Raw genomic sequence first — 18,342 nt, 5'->3', positions numbered from 1 at the left:
TGTTTAATCAATCAAATTGCAGTCCTGCCTCTGCTGCTGTTTTTGTGCATATAAAACTGAAGTAAACTGGACTTTATATATATATATATATATATAATATAATGTGTATATATATATATATTGTATGTATATATATGTATATTTTACATATATGGTTTCTGAGTAGGACATGTTCAATCAGTTAAACAATAAGATTTTAGGAATATTCAATTCAAACTTTGAATTGAAGATGCAGATGTGCAGTTCAGATTTGAATGTAAGGATTAAGGAAGTAAAATTAAAATGAAAATCATGTAACTACATTTTTTAACTTTGACAAAAACTTTGAATTTTTAAGGTTTATAGACCTTAAGGTTTGGTTACATTTACCATTGCTGCAATTTCACCTCATGGATTTCCTTTGGCAAAGAAATTTCCCGTAATATTGTGATTCTAACTATATCTTTCCTATGTGCCGTTATCATTATAGTCGTGGTGTGGACTTCCCTATTCTCATATAATTAAAATGATTATTAAAACTTTATTAGTTACCATCAGTGTTGGGGGTAACGCATTACAAGTAACTTGAGTTACATAATCATATTACTTTTTCAAGTAACTAGTAAAGGAAACAAATCTGTAATAACTATATTAAATTACACAAATATACTTTATGTATTTAATCTCACTTTATTAACCAATGTTTTTGCTGCTGACCTTCAATGATCTAGTTCAACCATACCAATAAGCAAAAATTACTTTAGATTAGATTTAGAAATAAGAGTGCTGAACAGCTTCTCCTGTATCCTGTTCTTCTTTAATCCAGAATGTCAGCACACCTGAAAGGTTTGTTTGAGCTGCGCCCTCTACTGTACAGGCGTAAATATGCTTTTCCTTCAGCCTTAGGCTAAATCATTTCACTTTTGGTGTGAAAGGGCCTTAACATTTGCCAAAAATAGAACTTTTTTTGTTGTTATTAAAAAACAAACAAGCAAGCCCAGCCCAGGGGAGAAAAAGTAACACAAAAGTAATGTAACACATTACTTTTCATAAAAAGTAACACAATTAGTTACCTTTTTTTTAGGGAGTAACGCAATATTGTAATGTATTACTTTTAAAAGTAACTTTCCCCAACACTGGTTACCATTACAGTTATCATCCTTGTTTTGAACGGGCCTTAACACTACACTCAATATTATAAAATCATCCATGAAAAAAAGGCTTTTTGGAAAGCCATCCTTTTTGTTTGAGGTTAGTTCATCATCATTACTTCCGTATTATTCATTGTATTTTTGTCACATCTGATCTTTCTTTCAGCTGTGAAATTTCCCCAAGCAACGGTAAATGTGACTACACCTTTACAGACAGAGTTTACCTTGCTAGTAAAATTCCTGTTTGATTTCCTCCGTGGAATTCAAATTTCATCTCATCAATTGAAACTGAGTCAATTCTTCAGTGTTAAATTTTGCTCAACTCTGGATTAGTTGAATTTTAGTTTAGTTCATTATTAGTGTTTGATCACAATGTTATGATCTTGTTTCAGGACCAATAAAAGGTCAGCTGGTCAAGGAACATGCATGTCTTACCTGGCAATTTCAATGACCAGCAAGACTAAAGTCAATGCTAAAATTAATTCTGAACTAAATTTAAAGGGGACCTATAATGCCCCTTTTACAAGATGTAATATAAGTCTCTGGTGCCCCTGGGAATGTGTCTGTGAAGTTTCATTTATTATAGCTTGTCAAATTTGCCCCTATTTGGGTGTGAGCAAAAACACGTCTTTTTTGTGTGTGTCCCTTTAAATGCAAAGAGCTGCTGCTCTCGGCCGCTTTCCAAAAGTGGGTGGAGCTTTAACAGCTTGCACTTCGGTTGATCAACAACAACAAAGCTGGAAAATCCCACACAGCCAAAATGACGATCGTCAGTAACGGAGCTCAGCCTTACATTGTTCAAACCAGTTGCTGTGGATTCAACTTATCGACTAGCATGTGCCGTCATGTTAATCTTTTGTGCAAATCCAGCGTTGAATTGACCCTCGTTTGTGAAGCAGTCCGGCGTAAAATGGTAGCATGGCAACAACACTCTACTACAACAACGCTTCCTCTTCTCTAAAGCAGCCCAACATGGCCTCGTCCCCTTTGTTGAGTGTTCTTGGGGGCAGGGTTTATATAAATTTTGGGGTTAGTGATGTCACTAACCCAGGAAGAAGCACGTTGTAGTCCCTACCAGCCGTTTGTTGTAGTCCTTAAACAGAGAATTTTTTAAAAGAAAATATCTCCCTTTGCTTTGAACTTTGAGCATTGTAACTTTGCAGATGGTGTTTATGCTCTAACAGCAACATTACACACTAACTAAAGTTAAAAAAGTGAAATCATAATTAACCACCACTTTAAACAAAAGCCTTCTTCATTTTCCATACAAAAACATGGAAGTCTCAGTGAGGTTTGCAGTTAAAGGTAAGGTTTTGTCTATCAGAATGCTTTTTCAGTGCGTCCATCAGTGTGGGGCACCTTCTCCACCACATTATCCCCTACAGGAACTGTTATCCAGGCCCAGATTGTGTTCACTGCCTTCCTGAGTGGCACATTAAAGAGGCAGCCACACAGAAGGAGGCAGGGCAGGACCACATGCAGTTCCGCCATGAGCCAGACAAACAGCAGGAAGAGGCCGGCTGTCAGCAGCTGGAGTGCGACTCTGCCTGCACAGATCTCACTCAGCCAACAGCCCAACTGGCTGTTTCTCAGCAACTGAACCAGCCTGCAGTCCCTGACCCTGCTCTGTGAGGTGAAGGAGATTGATCAGTGACAGGCGCAGTCCGCACATGCAGTAACAGCTCCTAATACATGTTTCTTTATTACCTTTTGGTCTTGAGATGAAAGCTGAGATCTGTTAGATGTCTTCATGGAGACCTCATTGGCTTCTGGTGAAATTCTTCTCTTAGCACAATCTGTTCTTATTTGAACTCTCTTCTCCATGATCAGGTTTCCTGTGTAGAACATCTTTGTTCTTATAATGTTAAACACTTATACACATGAAGGCTGCTGGTACTATAAATCTTATTTTTGCTATAACTGTTGGATAAGCAAGTGAAAAATGAAATCACACTGGCAAACATTCAGACAACAATAAACAATATAATGTAGGTAAGTTATATTTTAACATAAAGGATTTTATGTTCCCAGGATCAAATTTATATATATATATATATATGTGTGTGTGTGTGTGTGTGTGTGTGTGTGTGTGTGTGTGTTTTGTTTAATAATTGTTATACTCTTTAAATGTTAATGAAAAGCCTACCGGTATGTATTGATAAATAAAAATAAATAAAATAAAAATAAAGTGTGACAACTAACCCATGGTCTCCCTGCATTTCATTTCATATAATATAATAATAGTAATATATAATATATATATACAAATAACCAGCATACCGGAATGAAAGGATCTATTATCTTCACCTCTGAGGAAAGAAACTGTTTTAAGAGTTTAAATAAAAACAGTTCTCTGCTCTTACACTCTTCGTTATTATATTATATTATATTATATTACATTATACTTATATTATATTATATTATATTATATTACATTATACTTTATATTATATTATATTATATTATATTATATTATATTATATTATATTATATTATATTATATTATATTATATTATATTATATTATATCATCGTGCGTGTCCTCCAGGTCAGCAGGGGGCAGCAGCGCGATTAGCGTGTCTATAGCGGATGTGGATGTGTCATCCCAAACTCACATCAAAACAACACACTGACACCTCAGCTGGATTTTCTGACCCGCTCGGGTCCAAAAAACAATCAACACCCTCACAAACTTCACTGACAGGCTCATAAACACACTAAGAGGCGGTAGGTGTATCGGACAGTGGGTTTATGTCGTAGAATCCGCAGGTTTTGGGTCCGGTTCGTTCCGCCCTAATCATGTCCTGCTGTCTGCTGGAGTTCGGTCGGGTCCAGGAGCTCAGACAGGTGCGAGAGTTTCTGTTCCCTAAGCACAACAAAGCCGGCCCGGAGGAAGAGAAAGCACAAGCAGGTACTGCTGGGGTCAGTCTGTATGTGTATGTGAAGTCCAGTTTAATGATGGTTCTCCTGCACTGCGGTTGTTTAATGATTTATGGGTGTCAGTTCGGGTGTGTTGGTACAGTTGAAAAGTGGATTTTGCGAGATAAATGCAGAACAACACAGTCATGACAGACTGTTTGTGTTGGGTTACGTTTTACCTGCATAATGGGAACCACAGTGTCCCCACGACGATTAAAGCATATTAGCATAATTAACATAAATAATGTCTTTAGTAAAATATATAAATGCAGAAAGACTTATGTGAGAGTTAGGTTTAGATTTAGCGGGATATAAAATATACTGATTTTATAGTGATCTAATGATAAGACAATGGAAAGTGTGTTGGTGAATTTTGAAATAGAAAAAAAATGTTAAAAGTAAAATGCCTGGCTGTGATGCAGAATAACTTATTCACTCCCTGCAGAGAGAAAGAGAGAGATGAAGGGAGGTGTGTTTGCCCTTGGTGAATGAGTCATCCTGCAGAAAGATCCTGAAACATGTTGACTGCGTTAGAGACAGTGAATGAACGAAAGATCCATGAAGAGAAAGACAAGGAGAAAAGAAGATGGAAGGGACCTTGCATTCGAGATTTATGACGTGGTTTTGTGACGTGGGTTTGTGACGTAGAGAGGGAGAAATGAGTATGCAGGGAATGAAAGATAGAGAGAAAAAGGTTAAGACTGTGTATATGTAAGCTCTCACAGAGGTTGAATAACCAGATTGAGCCGACTGTTAAATGTGAATATATACATCATTATTTACCGCACATAATTTTCTCTCTCTAGAGAATGAGTTAACGTGGGATGACTCGGATTGGGGCTCCTGGGAGAACCCTGACGGTAAAGAGGATGGAGCTCAGGTTTGTACTAAAAAATGAAAATGATGTGATTATTTACTTGACAAAATGCTACAAAATTGCTATTGTGTGTTTTTCGACTTAGACTGAGGAGGAGGAGCAGCAGCAGCAAAGCACCCCCTGGCTGCAGGACTGTGTGCTGTCTCTCTCACCCTGCTCAGATCTGCTGGTCATTGCTCGGGAGCATAAAGCCGCATTTCTCTCTGGTACGCACAGAGCACATACACACAGTAATTGATTAATCTCTTCTTTATTGCTGTTTGGTTATTGATTGGTATAACTCATATGTGAATTGATTGATTGATTGATTGATTGGCAGCTAAGTGGCGGACAACTGAAAGTGGGCAGGAGGAAATGACCCTTACTGTGACCTGGAGCGGAACGCTGAGCGTTGAAGAGGGGTGAGAGATGGAAAAGGAGAGGGGAGGGTTAGGATTGGATGGTTTTATGGGAAATAACATAAAGGAATCTAATCCCACAAAAAAGAATGGATGAGTACAAGACAAAAACAAAGGATTGGGCAATATTATGATATGAGTAGAGGAGTTCTAAACATTTAATAAAAATATATGATTGTAATAAGAGGAATTGTAACAAATAGAATGCTAAGAGGCAGAAGAAAAAAAAGAAAAAAAGATAATGTTTTTATTTTTGTTCTCAATTTTCTGTCTTTTCTTTTGACAGAGAGTGTATCAGTAGTGTTATCTGTATTCCGTTGGCCAGCCAGAAGAGGTAAGAACATCACAGTTACACGCACACTCCTGTATAAACAGATCAGTTGTTTTAAATTGTAATAATATTTCACAATATTACTATTTTTACTGTATTTTTGATCAAATAAATGCAATCAAAAACATTAAAAAATCTTTCCAACCAACTTTTGAATGGTAATGCATGTGCTCATTATCTGTTTATGTGTTTAGAAGTTCTACCGGCCGACCTGATTGGACCTGTATTGTGGTTGGATTCAGCTCAGGTTATGTCCGTTTCTACACAGAGGTACTGTTACACTTTCTGACCTATAAACTCACCAACTGAATTGGGCTCTTTAATGCATTAATTTTAAACATTAATATGTAATATTTAATCAAAACCAGACCAGTATTAGCAGAGCAGACAATCCACTGGTCTTATCCATCATTTATATGTTTGTGTGTAGAGTGGCGTTCTTCTGTTGGCCCAGTTGTTGCATGAAGATCCTGTGCTGCGACTCAAATGTCGCACCTATGAGATTCCACGTCACCCTGGAGTAACGGAACAGGTACCGATACTTCTTACACTGACTGATGTATTCAGTTCTGGACAAAGCACTTATTATGCAATTCTTAGCATGGTTAGACATGTCACCTTAGCTTAAACAGTGGATCAATCTAGTCTGATGATGTTCTGATTTTATGTTGAAATGTCTGTCTCTATATCAGCATGAGGAGCTCAGTATTTTGTACCCAGCAGCCCTAGTCACCATCGATGGCTTTAGTCTCTTCCAGTCTTTACGTGCCTGTCGAAACCAGGTTGCCAGAGGTAAGAGAGAGAGTGCTGGTGTATCAATGTGTATCAGGCTTTGACCAGATTATAGTGTGACTAGTAGTGCCTTACATATTTTTATTTTGTCTTTAGCAATATTTTTTTTAAACCCTTTTATTCCCTGTATCTGTCCCCTTGCCTTTTAGCGGCAGCAGCAGGAAGTGATGTCATCCAGCCTCCGCCGCTGGCCTATAAGAAGTGGGGCCTGCAAGATATGGAAACAATTGCAGACCATTCCAGCATCGGTAAGAGAGATTTCTTTTATTTAATTTCTCTAACAGTTTCTTCTTTATCCTTTTTGAACAGAAAGCCACAGCACAGTAGAAAAACTGTTAGTATACACTATTGTTCAAAATTTTGGGGTATGCTGATTCTAATATGCTGATTTGGTGCTCAAGAAACATTTCTTCTTCTTGAATGGAAATCTCAAAGAGAAACTGCATATATTTGAAATATTAACTTATTTGTAATATTAGAAATCTTGTTACTGTCACTTTTGATCAATTTAATGCATTCTCGCTGAATAAAACTATTAATGTCTTTAAAAAAAATCTTACTGATCCCAAACTTTTGAACGGTATTTGGTAGTAAGGTAATGTCTGTCTCTTTCAGGTATTACTACTCTCAGTGTGTTCGATCAGATGAAAAACGCCTCTATTCTGGGAGGATATCATGCTTCGGTTAAAGGAAGCCCTCCTGCTATGAGTCAGTATATCGCAGTGGGAGGAGGACCCTATACTGGGTTTTACTACGCTATAGAGGTATAAACACACATGCTGAATTCAGAACGGCATACTAGTATACTACTCGTACTACCTTTTATCATATCTTTTTATGACAGAAATAGTAAGAGTAGTATGCAGCTCCGAACTCAGCAACATACACATCTTTTCCTTGGTCTGTTTTTGGTGCTTGTGGCTCTTCCTGTTGATTATGGTCATTTTTCGTTTCTCATATCTCAGGGCAGTTCTCAGCCTCTTCTCTCCCATGTGGCTCTGGCTGTGGCCAGCAAACTCACATCAGCTCTGTTCAGTGCTGCCAGGTCTGTGTGTCTGGGTTATTTTAACTCTTGGCTCTCATTAGCGCTGGCCTGTCATGTTCAAGCTCAAGCCATGTTTACTTATTCTTGGTCTCTGTCTCTCTTTTCTTCCTCCATAGTGGTTGGTTGGGATGGAAGAGTAAAAATGAAGAGGAGTCAGTGCAGAAACAGAAGCCAAAGGTGGAGCCGGCCACAGCCCTTCCAGTTAGGTAAATCTGTATGCAGTCACACTTCCTCCCAACGTCGCTTTTTAACTTCTTTTAATCATATACGTACGAGTGTTGGGTGTAATGCATTACTGTAATTACAGTAATTTACTTACATTTCCTTTGAAAAAGTAAAGGATTACTCTTAATTTTTCTGTAATTAAATTAGTTACTTCTGATGTAATAGACTGTATAAAACAATTCTATATAAAACAAAAGTGGATTTAACATCAAAATTTAACATCTAATGTTGAAATGTATATTTTAATCTAAACTTCTCCCTTTAGAAGTCTTTTTTAGAGTAACTTACCGAACACTGATACACACCACATTTAACTCATTTAAGTGCACAATTTCATCTTTCTGCTTTCATCAGGTTTGGTCTTCCAGATTCTCGTCGACATGGCGAGTCTATCTGTCTCTCTCCATGTAACACTATGGCTGGAGTCACAGATGACTTTGGCAGAGTCACGCTGCTGGACGTGGCACGAGGCATCACTATCAGGATGTGGAAGGGTAGCGCAACTAATGTAGTCTGATTTGCAAACAAGCATCTTATGAACCTTTTCCTATTAAATTGCACAAGTATCTTGTGACACACAAGATTTGAATCAGTGTGGCGAATGCTTTAGTGAACGAATGCACTCAAAAACATTACAGCAAATCAGTATCATTATGCACTGTCCATATGACGCGTAGTTAAAGGTTAATTTTTTCTAATAAATGATATTTTAGTTTTGAAAAAACTGAAAGCATTCAACTATGAATTTAATCTTTAAAACATTAAAAAAATAATTATGAAGGTTATTGTAAAATAATATTGGTTTAAAAATAGAATTATTAAATATATACTTCAATTGTATAATTATTTAAATAAATAAAACTAAATAAAACAATAAATGGAATATAGTATTTTTATATTTATAATACTAGTATTTATAAATTATAATATGCAATAATATAAATTATATATAATTACATACACTCTACTGTTCAAATGTTTTTGAGGTCAGTTTTTTTTTTAAAGAAATTAATATTTTTATTCATTGAAAAGAAGTAAAGATAATCATGATTTTACATAAGATTTCTGTGTCAAATAAATGCTGTTCTTTTGAACTTGTTATTCTTCAAAGAATCCTGAACAAAAAAGTATCAGTTTTATTTTAAGCAGCACAATTTCTTAATAAAATGTTTCTTGGTCACTAAATAATTTCTGAAAGATCATGTGAAAATGAAAACTGGAGAAATGGCTTCTGAAAATTCAGCTATGCCGTAAGAGGAATAAATTACAATTTAAAATGTATAAAAAAAAATGAAAAAAAACAGTAAACAGTTATTTTAAATTGTAATAATATATAATAATAATATAATAATAAACTGTAGTGTATATAAACAATAATCTTTTTCTTAATGTCTGTATTATGTGTGTAGGCTATCGTGACGCTCAGCTGGGGTGGGTGCAGGTGTCAGAGGCTCCTGGGGAGAGGGATGTAGCCACATCTCCCTCCATGCCCCGCCGGCACGCCCAGTTTCTGGTGATTTATGCCCCACGTAGGGGCATTTTAGAGGTGTGGGGAACTCAGCATGGACCACGAGTAGGGGCTTTTACTGTAGGCAAAAATTGCAGGTACACAATCGGAGAAAAAAAACTAAAAAACATTGCCACAATTAGAAAATGCATATTCATTCATGACTCTCTCTCTCTCTCTCTCTCTCTCTCTCTCTCTCTCTCTCTCTCTCTCAGGCTGCTGTACGCAGGTCACAGGTTAATGGGTGTGAATAGTGTAACCAGTCAAGGCTGGCAAATACACACACAGCAGGTGTGTCTGTTTGACCAGGTTAATGGAGCCCTGAGAGCCATCACCATACCATTCCACCTGGCACTCAGGTACACACTCATACATAAATATTCATGAACACATGTACATTAATAACAAAAAATCCCACATAATGCAGGTGAGCACAGATGTCTCTGTTCTCTGTGTTGGTCAGTGATAAGAAGAGTGAGCGTGCTAAAGACATGCACCTGCTGAGGAGACTCACCACTCTACTGAGGGCCAGGGAAGTGGAGCCAGGTCAGATATACCTCATTATTATTCATGAGAGACCATACATATACATCAGAACATTTTCAAGCTGTCTTTTTTTTTAAGAACTATTACCCAATGTTGTGTTTTAGTTCTATTGCACTGTGTTCACATGTTTGAGTTTACCTTTGACCTTTGATTGACAGCTCTGCTTGAGAGTGAAGCACAAAGTGTGTTACTGGACATTAAACATCCAGCTATTAAGAAACAGGTTAGTAAAACACACACACTAACATACACACTTTAAATATTCTTTAATAAAATATCTTATTGATTGACAGGCCCTGGAGTCACTGCTGTCCAATAAGAATGCACCAGTGTCCTGTTTGACCCACGTTACTCGTGCATTATTGGCTAGCCTGAAAGAACAAGGTAACTTCCTCAACCTTTGCTGGGCGTTGTGTATTTTTCATTTTTAAACACTTTTTTTCATGTGTCTTCGTATTAGATCCTGAAGCAGTGGATGAGTCGCTGCTGCAGTTTTGTTCATCCCAGCTCAAACTTCTCCAGCTCTATACAGACGTTCAATTACTGCACACACCAGATACATCACCCACTGAGCCAGAACATGTGAGTAACACATGCACACAGACACTAGAGTTGTCAAAAGTACCGACTTCGGTACCAATCGGTACTGAAATTTTAAAAATGTGACGCTTTGAGCGCTGTTGAGCAGATTCGTAAACACCTCTGATTGGCCATTGTGTTGACGCGCTCATCGGATATGTCTGTGATTGGCTATAGTGATCAACGCACGGGAGTGCTTGAAAGCACACGGAAGTGTTTGACTTTGAAAGCGTTTTGAAAGCGGGAGTGGGAGCGTTTGCGGGAGTGGGACTGGTCCGTGATAGATGCCTGCTTTCAATCGCTCCCGTGTGTATCTGTGTAAGCGCTCGGTAAAAGCGTCATTGATGACTATTTACAACGTTTTTGAAGCGTTGATCATTGAAGCCAATCACAGACATATCCGATGAGCGCATCGGGCCAATCGAAGGTGTTTAGGATCCGCTCAACAGCGCTCAAAGCGTCACATTTTTAAAATTTTAGTACCGACTAGGTACCGAAATCGGTACTTTTGACAACTCTAACAGACACTATACAGTTAACCTAAACTAATGTATCATTGTCACACCAAGATTTGAACTAAAGGCTTCTGCTCTCTGTACAGCCATCGTTTTCTGGCATTGAGGAGGATCTTGCTCGTGTTGCCCCAGTTCTGCAACGATACACAGAGATGAACTCTCGGCCCTGCGTCTCATTTGCTGAAGACTCTAGTTTGCCGCTGCCAGTCCGAACATTTCTGTCTCAGTTGGAATGGGTGAATGGAGAGCTCAGAGTGATTAAACAACCTGATACCGACTGGACCCAACTGGGTAAAATGCTCCCTGCTATGCATTTATTTTTGTGCATTATTTTAATGTTTTAAATCAAGTTTTAGTGTTGTTTATGTCTATGTGGTGCTTTTAACATGGTTTAAGACAAACCATGTACAAATTCATCAGTCAACACCGTGTTGAAGACAGTTCCTACCGACAATTCCTACCATCACAAACATGTGACGTATCCCGTCAGCATGCAGGGGCAGGGCTTTTCTCCACTGACTTTCTATGATGTTCAGATCATCTAAGGCACACTTCATATGCTTTTTCGGTCTTGTAGACCTACAGTGGCTGCCGTGTGTGCGTGTCCATTAAGTCCATGAGACCGTAGGGTGTCCCATTTGTCATTTAACATTTCAAAAGGTTGCTCACGAGCGCCCTCTTTGCCATCGATATGTGCCCTTGATGCACACTTTTGCCAAGCCCATACTGAAGCATGCTCTGCAGCAGACTTCTTCCTGACAGTCAAGCGGCGTTACATCACGAAAGTGCGGACTCGTAAAAAAAACTGCGAGTGTTTAGGGTGCCATTTGGGACAGGGCCTAAGATTGCTGATTTTAGAAGGCAGCTCTCTGACTCTGAGATGGTGAATGGGAACATGTTTTGTGTAACATTGGCAACACATTATTACCTGTTTGATAACGTAGTCAAGCCAAATGCTAATCATATAATTTATTGTCAGGTGTCCAAAATTGTAGAGAGCCTTACATAAAACGTAAGCCTGTATAATTATATATATATATATATATATATATATATATATATATATGGCTGAATTAAACCAATATTTCCACTTGCCACTGTGTAGCGTTTACCACAGTTGACTGACTGGATGAGGTACTCCGAGTTGGTGTGATGGAGTGGAGGCGGGGTCTAATTTGCATATTCATGGTTACACATATATTAAATGAAACAAGGGAGTAACATTCAAGCAATTTTTTAGGGATGAAGAAATTATTTTCACAGGAAAAGAAAAAACTCTACCAAAATATGTAATTTTAAGGGAATAAGGGATAAAATTGTTGACTGCAGGGGGACTTTAAGTGTCATAAATGTTTATTGTTTTACATTTTGTGTAAGTATTAATTTAGGGGTACACAATGTATAGGTGCGATATCAGTTATATGGTCTGATATTAGAGATTTTTTCATATATTGATTGATAATGGAAATCTAATTGTTTAAAACTCATTTACCCTAATATTTACTTAAAGTTAATCTTTAAGTGAACACAACAATAACCAAATGTTTTCTTTGGCAAATCTTAAAATGAATATCCATTTTTGTACTGCCTAAATTCCCTTGTAGTATTTTAAATTATTGGTTTGAGTTTTTATTATTATTATTATTATTATTATTATTTTTAATGTATTTAGACAAAATAGTATACAGTATAATATTAAAAATGGCCATTTAAAGGTTCTCAGCCATAACATACAAATAATTATCTGTATCTTCAGAATTTTAATATTGGTGCATCACTCATTCATTATATAAGTGATTAATTGATGTGTGACTTTGTATGCCTTCAGGTAGTTTCCTTTTCTGGGGTTGTCTGTCTGGACAGAGTCCTTTACAGAGAGTGTGTGAGACTCTACAGGAAAGTGGCATCAGCCCTCAGCAGCTATTGGTAAGATAAAGTGATGTAAAAAGGAAAAAAAAAATATTGGAGAATGGAATAATTAGAAAAGAACATGAATTTGCTGAGATTTTTGCTTTTTATGAAAATCTCTCCTTTTGATTTCACATTGTGTTTCTATCTGGCAGTCTTTGCTCTTGTCAGTTTGGCTGAACAAAGAGAAAGAAGTACTGAAGTGCCCAGACGCCGTTTCACACCTGCACACGTTGCTGTCTACTCTCAGCTCCATGAAAGGTTTTTAACATCATCTGTAAGAGAGACTGACCTTGTGTTCTCTATATTTTATCATGTATATTAATATTTCAAATGTGTGTGCATCAGGAGCAGTAGATGAGTCATGGGATGGCCAGTGTGTCTCACCCTGGTGGCAGCAGGTCCGCACAGCATGTGTTCAGTCTGAAAGCGCGGCCTCCGCACTACTGGCTGCTCTAGTCGCTCATCGTGTAGCCAAGAATGCCATCACCAGGCTGGCAGAGAGCAAGGTGCCTCTGTGTGTGTCTTTTTTCTCTGTCTGTAGAATTGGTGCAGTGTGTGTGTAACTCTCTCTCTCTCTGCAGTTTCAGGAGGGGTGGGAGTGTGTTTCTCTGGAGTTGGAGCAGTGGGTGGTGTGTATAAAGCAGCTGGAGGATGTTCTTGCTCTGCAGACGCTTCTCTGTCTGCCGTCTCCTCAGGGCTCTACAGGGGGCGCTGTTACACGCTGCTCAGTCAAAACACTATTAGAGAGTGGCAGAGGTGCATAAAACACACATACACTACCATTGCAAAGTTTGGGGTCAGTAAGATTTTTTAAGTAATTAATACTTTTATTCAGCAAGGATGTTTTAAATTAATAAAAAGTGACAGTAAAGATATAATGTTACAAAAGATTTCTATTTTAAATTAATGCTGTTCTTTTGAACTTTATCGAAGAATTGTGTAAAAAATCACGTTTTCCACAAAAATGTTAAGCAGCACAACTGTGACCCTGGAGTAAAATGGTTTCATACCAGATAAAAGGCAAACAAGTAATTTATAGTGTTTTAATATTTTTGTTTTTTGTCTTCTAGGTGGTGTAGCAGACTGTGTTTCAAAATATATCTTCAGACAGGGTGTGTCTCCAGATCTCTTGAGGAAGATTCTTCAACGGAGGGGAGAGAATGAGCCCACGGAACAGCCCTTTCAGCAAGGCACCGAAGAGAAACTGGAGGGTAACCGTGGAGATTCTTGATCATGTGACTTAGATGTTAGATCAGTTAAAATGGTTCTATGGTGGTTTCTATTTATAAGAGTTTCTTTTAGCCATCTGTGTGTGTGTTCTGTGTTTGACTAAAGCATGTGTGTGTGTTGTCTCAGAGCTGCTGGAGTGTGTGTGTCAGCGGTTCCCAAACTCTCTGTCTCCTGATGTTCTGTTTGCTCACTGTAGCTGGGAAAATGTGGTTCAGTGGAACAAAGACCCAGAGGTAAAGATTTTAAAGCTTTCTTATAATAGGGTTGGGAACCAATAACCAGGTCTTATTTAGAACTTAAAAATAAATACTGGAACCAAATGACTTTTGTTTTTCATTAATTGACATTAATTTAGTGAAAGAATTGCCTTTATTAGTTTCCAAAAACTTCTAAAACTACAAAAAATTGTTAATGGAGCAGTGAACTAACTGTAATTCCTTGCAATTGGCTGTTTAGTAATACTGGAGAAATATCAGCCAATCACAGAGGACACTTCATCTCTCTCTTTCTGTTCAGGTGGGACAGTACTTAGAGTGGTCAGTGGAGTTTTTGAAGATGATCTCCAGTCCTCACATTCAGTTAGGTAAGAGTCAATAATAAAAATGACATATATGACTAAGTGAAAGCTGGCTTCTGTTGGCTGAGCAATGAATAGGAAGTTGCCACAACAGAAGAATAACTCTCTCTCCCTCAACTATGCTCTTCCCTCAGGTGTCTCTGCTATGATGTGGCAGACCTTCATAGTCAAGCGGTTTTCAGCTGCTGCCTTCCTAATGGAGAAGGTTTGTGTGTCTGTGTACTCTGGCTCTTTCTCTTTGTGTGCTGTGATTAAGATTAAATAATTGACTTTGCATGTGTTGATATAGGTGGGAAAGGCACCTAAAGACCGGCTGTGCAGACGGGTAAGAGAAGACACAAAGAATGAATTCAATCTAGATGTGTTTCATTTGAATTAACGTGTATGTGTGTGTTTAGGATGTCGGAATGGGAGATGCTGCCGTGAGGAGTTTCCTGGGGTCCTGTGTGCAGTTACTGCAGGCTCTGATGGAGGTCTCATCTTCCTCTTTTCTTCCTTCCTTTCCTTTTTTCTCCAGAGTAAGGACTGATCAAACAGTGGATGCATGCGTGGAAGCATGCCTTAAGATACTGTGGCTTTTTCAATAATGGTTAGCAATTTATGAGTTGAAATAAAAGTGTGAAATATATTCTAAACTTCTTTTCTCTCTCAGGCGGATTCAGGGGTGGAGGAAGTGTCTGCTCCAGATGTGTGCGTGGAGGAAGTGTGGGGCGGCGCTGAGGGTCCAGTGTCTATTGTGGAGTTAGCTCTGGATCAGAGATCCGTCCACTATCCTCTCGTTCAGCATCACTGTGTGTTAGCGTCACTGCTACATGCTGCATTGACCTTCTCTCTGCGCCTGAAACCGCTCAGTCTGTTCGACAGCAAGGTAAAAAAAAAGGACAACAAAACCACTATTATATTATGCATTTATACATGCACACCTTATTAAAACTTCAGTCATGATGAAGTGTTTGTCATGGTGAAGTGATGTGGGTGACACAGGTTTGACTCCTAAAACTTGCAACATGCACCAATTTCCTGTCACACTCAACTATGTATCTGTCTTTTTCTTTCTTTCTTTCTTTTTTTTTTTTTTTTTGAATGTGGCAGTTTTTTTCTGAATTATTTATCCGTGCACATCATTATAACTTCCCACATCTGTTCTCTGATGACATGCTCACCAAAGCAAGGACTGAACAATAATTCGTCGCCTCCAGCAGTCTGTCACTCGCATGAAATTAGCAAAATCTTGAAAAGCAAATTAGGAAAAGTCTTACCCTACGTTTTTTTTCTCGTTCGATATGCCATTTCACTCAGATATCACTCCAAGAAAGAAAAGATTATTGCAATTTCCTTTTCATGCAAAATATATGTTCTTTTGCTTTTAATTCATGTTGTCTTCTTCTGTGGTCTACAGGGCAAGAATGCATTTTTTAGAGATTTGTCGTCCATTCAGTTGCTGCCCAGTGGAGATATGGACCCCAACCTGGTGGCTATGAGACAAGAAGTGAGTCTGAACTGCTCTCAACAAGAATGCCTCCAACCAAAATAAATATTAAAAGTTTTATTTTGTAGTCTGTCTAACATGCATCTTGTACAGTGATAGTGAAATGTTGACCACATATTAACTTAAAAAGATTTACAGATGACAGGTCGTAAGATGTTTATAGCTCACCTCTGAAACCAAAGTTGATGTACTGTATTACTGTGTGTGCAGTTTCTGATGAACGTGTTAACAGGCTGGGTGAAGGTTCTAGCTGAAGCTGAGGAGAACGGTGTGAAACACAGCGGCGCTGAAGACATGTGGCCGTCCGTGTGTATGGAGCTCTCATCTCTACTGCAAGTCAATTCTGACATACTACGCAGACACCTCGTTTGTGAGCTCTACAACCAGGGCCTGGACCTGCGGGCAGAGGAGGTAACACACACACACACACACACACACACACTTGTTAAACCTATTGAGCATCCATACAGGAGTGAAATATATATAAAAAATATATATGCTAATGATCTTTTTTTTTTCTTTCTTTTGTTTTTCTGTTTGTAATTATTTATTAATTTTTCTTTATTTTCTCCTTTTTTGTAATTTTCTTTCTTTCTTTCATTTGTTTTTTTTTTTATCATTTTTCTTTATTTATCCTCTTTTTTCTGTGTATCTTTTTATTTTTGTCATTTTTCTTCTTTCTTTCTTGTCATTTTTTTTTTTCAACTTTTTCTTTCTATCATAATCTCTCAGGTGATGATGGAGGTGCAGGACAAGGATGTTTTGGGCTCTCAGCTTCTGGTGTTGACTGGTCAGAGACTCTCTTTCTCCCTACTCCACTCCCAGTCACAGACCAAACCCAACATGGAGCTGCTGGCCCGTCTGCCACCCACCCTCTGCACCTGGTTAAAGGCTATGGTAAGAATACACGGGCTGCACAGTTCGCCAATCTCTTACCATCTTACACTCACCTGTATCATGGTTTGTGTGTTTTTAGGACCCCAGTGAGCTGCGCTGTCCTTCAGTACCTCTTTCTCAGAGCGGTCGACTGATCAACAAAGTCATCGAGATGCTCCCCGAAAACCACGCCCAGTATAGCCTTGCCCTCCACCTGTTGGAGGCTGTGGACTCTTTACATGAAGAGCCCTGATATAGAGAAATGCATAGGAGGAGAGATAATGAGAATCATCATGTTTTTTTTTTGGTTTTTTAAATATGCCATGCTCAAAAGCTTCCAGAAGCCCCAAGACCTGGAAACCATCCAGTCAGCAGCCTAAATAAATGCATCATCATCATCGTCAGTAATCTGCTTAACTCAGCAGGCTTTGATTTCTTTTCCCAACTGTCACTAAAATAACATATCAAGAACACTAGCACCTCTAGAGGATGTGCTATCCTACAATGCCTGTGCACATTTAACGTGTCACAAATAAAGGGCCTGGTGTCTCTAGTGTCTAGAGTGTTATTAGGATAAAAACTATGTTATTCATGTACAGTAGTCCTGTAATTAAAGAAGGGCATTCTTTACAAGGAAGCCTTAAAATAATATTGTGCTATAATCAATATAACCAAAACATTACAGTATATTAACACCATGAGGGGTATATTTTCTATCTCAAATTCTAGATGTTCTCATTCATTTATTCTGCAAATTAAATGTCTGCAATGTCTCATCGATGCTGTTAATTAGTGGACAAGCACTAAGTTGTTTTCTGTTAATGTATGTTTATTTTAAATGTACATTAAGTGTGGTTGCAAGGTGAGACAAAAAGACTTCGCTGCTGTAGTGCTGACATTTTATGCAGTCTTGTACGAGCTGTGCCTGGCTGCTCATATGATACAACATTAACCATGATACCAAAAATAAAGACTATTTCAGAGAACTGTTGTGCATCTCATTGTCCTGAAAATGAAATGCGAGCATTAAATTATTGCACATTCCTAGTAGGAAAATTTGAAATTCCTAGTAGGAGAATGAGATTCCTAGTAGGAAATTACTGTAATTCATTGCCTTTACTCTGGAAATTGGATATGAACTCCCTCTCAAATTGTATTTCCTACAAAAAAACTCAGATTTCCTAGTAGGAAAATATTGTAATTTATTTATTGTAAAAAAAATTGGACATGAATTCCCTCTCCAATCGCATTTCCTACAAGGAAAATAAAAGTTTCCAACTAGGAAAATATATGAGATTCCAACTAGGAAAATACGAGTTTCCAACTAGGCAAATATAAGATTGCTAGTAGGAAATTGTTGTAATTTATTGCCTTTACAATGGAAATTAGGAAATAT

At 38.0% G+C, this 18,342-nt stretch overlaps 1 protein-coding gene across 2 annotated transcripts; it reads left to right on the top strand.

Moving 5' to 3' along the window:
• Window positions 1-3,717: 3,717 nt before the first annotated feature.
• Window positions 3,718-17,932, top strand: rab3gap2 (RAB3 GTPase activating protein subunit 2 (non-catalytic)). Of its 2 annotated transcripts, none has more exons than XM_051868922.1 (35): window positions 3,718-4,040; window positions 4,855-4,928; window positions 5,011-5,131; window positions 5,245-5,326; window positions 5,610-5,657; window positions 5,849-5,924; window positions 6,085-6,186; window positions 6,347-6,446; window positions 6,596-6,694; window positions 7,062-7,210; window positions 7,412-7,491; window positions 7,608-7,697; window positions 8,071-8,210; window positions 9,126-9,321; window positions 9,439-9,582; window positions 9,687-9,769; window positions 9,928-9,992; window positions 10,063-10,153; window positions 10,230-10,351; window positions 10,950-11,154; window positions 12,692-12,789; window positions 12,927-13,032; window positions 13,120-13,280; window positions 13,356-13,530; window positions 13,845-13,985; window positions 14,131-14,237; window positions 14,521-14,587; window positions 14,716-14,786; window positions 14,871-14,906; window positions 14,980-15,054; window positions 15,234-15,449; window positions 15,981-16,070; window positions 16,281-16,481; window positions 16,803-16,967; window positions 17,047-17,932. In XM_051868922.1, exons 1-35 carry the CDS (start codon window positions 3,929-3,931, stop codon window positions 17,197-17,199), a joined length of 4,041 nt encoding a protein of 1,346 aa, XP_051724882.1. In that variant the 5' UTR covers window positions 3,718-3,928; the 3' UTR covers window positions 17,200-17,932. The 2 variants fall into 2 exon arrangements, with proteins under 2 accessions (XP_051724882.1, XP_051724881.1); XM_051868921.1 differs by having other exon boundaries at window positions 14,980-15,099.
• Window positions 17,933-18,342: the final 410 nt, after the last annotated feature.

Source organism: Ctenopharyngodon idella, chromosome 17 (genome assembly GCF_019924925.1).
Source record: "Ctenopharyngodon idella isolate HZGC_01 chromosome 17, HZGC01, whole genome shotgun sequence".
Lineage (NCBI taxonomy): Eukaryota > Metazoa > Chordata > Actinopteri > Cypriniformes > Xenocyprididae > Ctenopharyngodon > Ctenopharyngodon idella.
Note: the sequence above shows the minus strand (reverse complement) of the source record. Positions and strands in the feature narration are given on the sequence as shown.